This window comes from Oncorhynchus gorbuscha, linkage group LG03 (assembly GCF_021184085.1).
Source record: "Oncorhynchus gorbuscha isolate QuinsamMale2020 ecotype Even-year linkage group LG03, OgorEven_v1.0, whole genome shotgun sequence".
NCBI lineage: Eukaryota > Metazoa > Chordata > Actinopteri > Salmoniformes > Salmonidae > Oncorhynchus > Oncorhynchus gorbuscha.
Window position 1 is genome coordinate 23513654 of NC_060175.1, and position 7603 is coordinate 23521256.

Genomic DNA, 7603 nt, shown 5'->3' on the forward strand with positions numbered 1-7603 from the left:
GGCCCAGGCAGAACTAAGTGGGAGGACAAATATTTCAGCTCAGGGAGCCGAGACGGAACACACAGGACAGGGGCAACCAGATGAAAAATCCTCACTGTCAATATCCCCTCTACTGTGAGTGTGTGTGTGAGTGGATGATGGATGAATATGTGTGTCTGTTAGAATGTGTATGCGTGTAGGTGTGTGCATTGTGTGTGGGCAGACGTGGTGGTCTCTTTAACATGACACTGACTTGTTCATGCACTGATAGATGCATGCTTTCCCTCAGCCATGATTCATTTTCCAAAACAAGACCACAGACATTGTCTCACTGTTTATTGGGTACAACTGAATACAAAATAGACAAAACATCTGATACACGGTCAGTTCCGATAGGAAATACTACCTCAGATACACAATGTTAAATTCAAACCAGCCATAATTACAGTATATTCACAATACAAGAGAATACATACCAATTCCCCCCAAAACTATAAATGTTTTTATTTATCATTTTTTACAACATTCATATGATTTGACTGATCTCTTTTTGAGGAAGGAAAGTTAGGAGAAGTACAGATTGTATACATGTACAAGGTAATATTGAGGACAATGAAAGTTGTTCATTGGGACCTGATATCTGAGCAAGTCAAAATGTTCCACTGTTGTGTCACGACAGTATAACACAATATATCAGCATTGTATCGGTCAGATTGTACTCTACACAGATTCACCATTTTTGTAGGGATTGGTTAGGTTCTATCTCGACATCTATCAACATATTGACACAAGAGCCATTGTGTGGACTAGTGGTTACATTAAAAGCTTTTAATAATCATGAATAATGTTAATCTGTAGAAGAGATGTGGTGTTAAGATCTGGGCCCGTATGCACACAGTGTCTCAGAGTAGGAGTGCTGATCTAGGATCTGGCCATATAATATTATTCATTGTGATCTAAAAGTCAAAACTGATCCAAGATCAGCACTCCTACTCTGAGACGCTTTGTGGATATTGGCCCTGAGCAATGTTACTAGCTCTGCAGAAGATGCTCAGCAATAGTATGGTTCTTGAGGGGAAACATGTTGAGAAAACCCTGAGCTGCACATCTAAAATACTACAACACAACAGTGAACTCTTAACACAGAAGACAGTTGATTTGCGCCCTATTTCTGGAGAAATGGTAGGAAGACTACACTGTAGTGGTTGTTATTTACTCAGATAATGACCAGTAATATTTACTCCACGTGTAAGCAGTCAGTCACCAGTGGTGATGGGTGTTATGACGTGTGTTTGACGGGTACCATTGTACCACATTTCTTCCCCTGTAGATCACTGTGAGATGAGGTGCAGGCCAGGGGAATAGAGAGGAGTTAGAGAGAGAACAATTAGCCCACAGACAGAGGATGCCGCAATGGCTCTTTCTGTTGTTCATTTCCACTAATAAAACACAGGAAATTAGAAAACACAACTTGAATCCAGACCATAATTCACAGCGAAGAGAATTGTTTGCTTTTTAAACTGTTATTTATCAAACGAGAGTATACTAGTAAAAGACAGTGAAGAAAAGTTCATGTCAGTGTATCCAGCTCTGGATGTCTCCCAGCATTCAGCTGGGCCACTACAATTGATATGTTGTCTCATGTCATAATGGATTGTCTGTAATGATCTTCATCACTTATCTCACGGCTAGGAGGGATTGAAGACAACCAAAGCCCTAGCCATGAGTATATTCAGTAGTCTGTCTGCAACCACAAGTCTCTCAAAACAAATTGCCTTAAACTCAAGAGGTGTCTTTAAGCAGAAAGTCGCCCGCTGTGCATGATGATGTCCATAGTGCTGTCTACCTTTTATTCTCAAGAGTCTTCTTGGTAAAATAAGTGTCCCTCTAAGGACCAAGGATTATAGAGATCATTTATCTTCATTCAGTGCAATGCCCAGCACAGCCAGTGTGGGCAGAGAGACGTTGGGGTAAGAGAGCTGGGTTCTTGAGGTCCAAGGGTAGCGTGAGCATTTTGTCCTCCAATGAGGTGACTCCTGGCTAGGCAGGGAGAATCAAGAGAAGACTCAGCAGGGTGTTCCGATGGCCATGAGAGAGGAGCTGTCTTTGGCCTTGTCATAGAAGATGGCTGGTATGGTTCCAGACACAATATGCAGCTTCTCCTCTTTGGTGGAGGACGGAGAGAGTGATGACGGGGATGAGAGAGAGGAGGGGTAGGTAGAGACTGCGGTGGTGGTAGTGGAGGATGATGAGGATGAAGAGGCTCCATTGGGTAGACATTCCTCACAGCAACAACAGCAACAGTCCATGAAGGCTTGGCCCAGAGAATGACACAGACACAGGAACAACACCGGCGTTGCCGAGCAACGGACAAACAACAGGAACTGGCCAATCAGAGCCAGCAGGGCCTCAGTCGTTGTGGAGATGGGGTTGGCGATATAGGCCAGGGCAATGTTACAGACGTTCTCGGGGAGGTTACACACGGCGTAAACGATGGCCAACGCCACGACTGTAGAACTACACCTACGGTCTCTCTTCAGCTGCTGCTTCTTGGAAGAGGAGGAGGACGACGACAAAGAGGACGAGGAGGAAGGGCGTATTCTTTTTCCTCCTACTACTGTGCTGCTCCCATGTTTCATCCGTGCCTCCTCAGCGACAACGTGTCTCGTCACCAGCTGGCAGGCGAGGGTGAAGAGGAGCGGCAGGCAGAAGTAGCAGCCGAAGTACCACCACATGCGGGCCTCGTGGTAGGTCAGCACCAGGGAGTAGACCGACTCAGGCAGGCTCAAGGAGGGCCTCCGGACACACAGGTCCACCACGTAGCCCCCTGGCTGGACGGAGACCTCCTGGGTGAGCTGCCACAGCAGCAGCTCTGGAGCGGCCAGGACCATGGAGCCGATCCAAACCACAGACAGCTTGGCCAGGATGGACTGGCAGGGCTCCACCCGTGGGGCCTGAGGCTGGGGGCTGGTTGCTGCGTGGAACCGGTCAATGCTCAACGCACACAGGCTGAATGTGGCTACTCCCAGAGAGGTCACCTAGAGAGAGATGGGGAGAGAGGGAGGGGAAAAAGGCAGAGAGGGAAGATGGGGGAGAGTGGGGTGAGGGAAAAGAAGGAGAGAAAATAAGAGGACAGTGGAAAGGAGAGAAAGAGACTGAATGGGATTGAGTGACACTGGTTTCAACAGAAGATGCTCATTTGGCAGATCTTGATGCTGATTTTGAGGGTTCTCCAACCCACCAAGAAAAAACTGGGGGAAACACTACTGCTCCAAATAAATGCCCCCTATGAATATGCAAATGAACCTATTCAGCTGGGTTGAAAAGAGCATATAGAATAGCATTAGAAGGTCCCTCTGACCCAGATCCCCTCCTTGATAAGAGTTCTTAAGAACCTCAGTTAATTACACACACCCCACCAGACAACTAACGCGAGGCGCTCGTTAGCATAACAATAGGCTAACTACCATAACACATAGGCAGCTGGCAGACGGGGGCGATATACACGGGCAGTGGTGCACAGTGCAATTACAACATATAAAACACACACATTATGGTGATTAAGTACAGTTTGAGTCTGAAAGACATTGGAAATACCCAGACCAAGGGAACAGCCAGAGCAGGGCTTGCACCATCAACCCTGAAAATGCACTCTTCCAGCCCTTATAAGCAGAGGCGGCCCCAGTGCACTCACACAGGGACTATATTAAAAAGCTATACGAATAGTGGGTTATAACCACCATCCTGTCGTCCCTATATGTGTAGGTATAATCATTTTTATTGCTGCAAAAGTATAACTTGTGTGTATGACTGGTATACTGTTCAATAATGGGAGAACGAGGAAAGATAGAGGTGTGATGCAGAAATAACGGGACACATACGCGTGACGCAACAGGTGCATCTCTTTGTGCTTGTTAATGCACACTGCCGAAATGCCCTCACGTGCGTGGACGTTCAAGGTGAACTGTTTACCTCCATGTAGGGCACGATCCGACAGGACAGGTCCCCTAGCAACCTTCTCTTGGTGAGCTCGTTGAAGACGACCACGGGCAGACAGAAGAAGAGCACGAGGAAGTCCCAGAATGCCAGACTGGCCAGGATGCAGTTCCACGCGCTTTTCAGGTAATAATTGTGCCAAACGATACACATGAGCGCGAGGTTACCAACGATGCCCATGGCGAATAGGATGAGGGCGAGGAGCATCACTGCGTAAGCCCCGTATGAGCTGTCGGTTACCGGGTAGAGCGGGTTGTGGAACAGCACCGAGCCCTTGGAAGAGTTTCCCCGGGTTCTGCCGTGCCTGTCCGGGGTGCTGTTGGCCAGGTGTGGGCCCTTGGGCGTTGTGAAGTAGCCGTCCGGTTCATACGGTCTGGGGTGTTGGTAGCTGTGAGGAGACTGCTGGTCCTGTTTCCTCGAGCTCCCATCCTTGGCGCCCCGGGGGATTCTCTTTTGGTTGGCGTCTGATTCATGCATCAGCGGTTCGATATATCCCATATCACCTCCAATCTGATTCAGATTCAACTCAGAGTCTGACTCCCCGGTCCCCGTCGTCAGTGCACCTGCAGCCCCGTCCGTCTCATCAGTCCCCAGCGCTGTGTAACCAGGAACGACATGACGGGGCTCCGCAGCGCTCAGAAAAAGTAGCAACAAAGCAAAAAGAGGAGTCATTTTCAGAGTTGAATTATGTTTGTCTTTCACCTTGATAGAACGCTGAGAGCAATGTAGTTCTATGTTCTGCAAGTGTTGCGCTAGTTTAGAATGATAACTCCAGTCTATAAGTCAAATATATCCACAAATAGTTTTAGAAGAGTGTCCAAACTTCAGTCCGCCGGCTGGTTCGTTCTGATGTACAATTTTGAGCTTCTGTCTGGCTCAAACTTGCATGCCGTTATTCATTATGTTCTGCAAATGGAAGAGACCACATCTGCCCTCTTGTGGCCGAGATAGACGAGGCAAGGACCTAAAACTGTATTCAGAGCAAACGCATAGTTCAGTTCAATCAAAGCAAGTCAATTCATCTTTATCTGGGAATCCCTATATTGGCAGTGGTGGAAAAAGTACCCTATTGTCAGACTTGAGTAAAAGTATAGATACCTTAATATAATGTTACTCAAGTAAATGTGGAAGTCACCCAGTAAAATACTACTTGAGTAAAAGTCTAAAAGTATTTGGTTCTAAATATACGTAAGTATCAAAAGTAAAAGTATAAATAATTTCAAATTCCTTATATTAAGCAAAGCAGATGGCACCATGTTCTTGTTTTTTACATTTACGGATAGCTAGGGGCACACTCCAACACTCAGACATCATTTATAAAAGATGCATTTGTGGTTAGTGAGTCTGCCAGATCAGAGGCAGTAGGGATGACCAGGGATGTTGTCTTGATAAGTGTGGGAATTGAACCATTTTCCTGTCTGCACGCACAGTGAGGTGAAGACTTTTGGAGGATGGCCTGGTGTCAAGAAGGGCAACAAAGAAGCCATTTATTTCCAGGAAAAACATCAGGGACAGACTGATATTCTGCCAAAGGTACAGGGATTGGACTGCTGAGGACTGGGGTAAAGTCATTTTCTCTGATGAATCCCCTTTCCGATTGTTTGGGGCATCGGGTAAAAAGCTTGTCCGGAGAAGACAAGGTGAGCGCTACCATTAGTCCTGTGTCATGCCAACAGTAAAGCATCCTGAGACCATTCATGTGTGGGGTTGCTTCTCAGTAAAGGGAGTGGGCTCATTCACAATTTTGCCTAAGAACACAGCCATGAATAAAGAATGGTACCAACACATCCTCCGAGAACAACTTCTCTCAACCATCCATGAACAGTTTGGTGACGAACAATGCCTTTTCCAGCATGATGGAGCACCTTGCCATAAGGCAAAAGTGATAACTAACAAAACATCAATATTTTGGGTCCATGGCCAGGATTCTCCCCAGACCTTTATCCCATTGAGAACTTGTGGTCAATCCTCAAAAGGCGGGTGGACAAACAAAACCCCACAAATTCTGACAAACTCCAAGCATTGATTATGCAAGAATGGGCTGCCATCAGTCAGGATGTGGCCCAGAAGTTAATTGGCAGCATGCCAGGGCGGATTGCAGAGATCTTGAAAAAGAAGGGTCAACACTGCAAACATTGACTCTTTGCATCAACTTCATTTAATTGTCAATAAAAGCCTTTGACACTTATGAAATGCTTGTAATTATACTTCAGTTTTCCATAGTAACATCTGCCACAAATATCTAAAGACACTGAGGCAGCAGACTTTGTGAAAATTAATATTTGTGTCATTCTCAAAACTTTTAGCCATGACTGTATATATTATACAGGGTATTTATTAACTTTAAAGTCCCATTTATAGTCTAAATTATGTTGTTCCTGTGTTTTATATCATACAGCTGATGAAACTAACACTGTAAAAGTGTGGAAAACATTTGATCAGTGTTATTTCCGGATAGTTGCTGGTTGAAAATGCAATCTACACCAGCCTGGTCTCATAGACTAGACGTAACATACTAAATGTAAATGTGAAACAACCAAATTATTATTATATGTTATGTTGGGTATGGTTACATGAGACAGACCCTTACTTAACCTTTTCACGGATGAGTTCCAAATATCTCTAACGGTCACCCCCAGTGTGAGTGTTTTTATACATGTGATGTCAGAATGCATTCACTGGTTCAAAATGTGATTGTTACGCAAATGGCAGTTAACCCAAGCTGTACTCAAACCAAGGCACGCAGCCTGCTAATTATCTATAGGCTATGTTTCAACTTCTCAATTTCAATTCATTTTCTAACAAGTTTATTTTCTAAAAACAGTTTGATTGAGGTGTGTTCCGCCTTCTCATTAATTCACATAGAAGTAGCCATTTTAATGTTGCGGACAACTTATGTTTGTGGCTTTACTGAGCCAGACAAAGTTCACGCGGGACGGTTGAGCTAACGTAGACTAATGTGATTAGCATGAGGTTGTAAGTAACAAGAACATTTCCCAGGACATAAACAAATCTGATATAGGCAGAAAGTTTAAATTCTGGTTAATCTAACTGAACTGTCCAATTTGCAATAGCTTTTACAGTGAAAGAATACCATGCTATTGTTTGAGGAGAGTGCACAGTTATGAAAACTTGAAAATGTATTAATAAACCAATTATGCACATTTGAGCAGTCTTGATACAACATTTTGAACATAAATAGAATGATACATTTTATCAGTCTAAAGCATTGCATTTTTTTTTAACCAGCTTGTCACGCCTTGGTCATTGTATTTTGTGTTTTTGTTATATGTTTGGGGTAGGCCAGGGTGTGACATGGGTTTATATGTTGTGTTTCGTATTGGGGTTTGTATTATTTGGGATCGCGGCTGATTAAGGGTGTGGTATAGGCTTGGCTGCCTGAGGCGATTCCTAATCAGTCAGGTGATTCTCGTTGTCTTGGATTGGGAACCGTATTTAGGCAGCCTTAGTTTTGCTTTGTAATTCGTGGGTGATTGTACCTGTCTCTGTGTTGTAGTCACCAGATAGGCTGTAATTAGTTACACGTTCCGTTCTGTTGTTTTTGTATTTAGTTTCAGTTATTTCATGTACCGCGTTTTCATTCATTAATCTCATGAGTAACCAACAC

The 7603-nt window shown here is 44.5% G+C and overlaps 1 protein-coding gene across 1 annotated transcript; it reads right to left on the minus strand.

Moving 5' to 3' along the window:
- Nucleotides 1-300: 300 nt before the first annotated feature.
- On the minus strand, nucleotides 301-4862 carry LOC124028919 (G-protein coupled receptor 37-like 1). The gene is made up of 2 exons (XM_046340822.1): nucleotides 3952-4862; nucleotides 301-3017 (listed from the first exon to the last, which is right to left on the minus strand). The coding sequence occupies exons 1-2, from the start codon at nucleotides 4645-4647 to the stop codon at nucleotides 2046-2048; spliced, it is 1668 nt and encodes a 555-aa protein (XP_046196778.1). The 5' UTR covers nucleotides 4648-4862; the 3' UTR covers nucleotides 301-2045.
- Between the last annotated feature and the right edge of the window lie 2741 nt (nucleotides 4863-7603).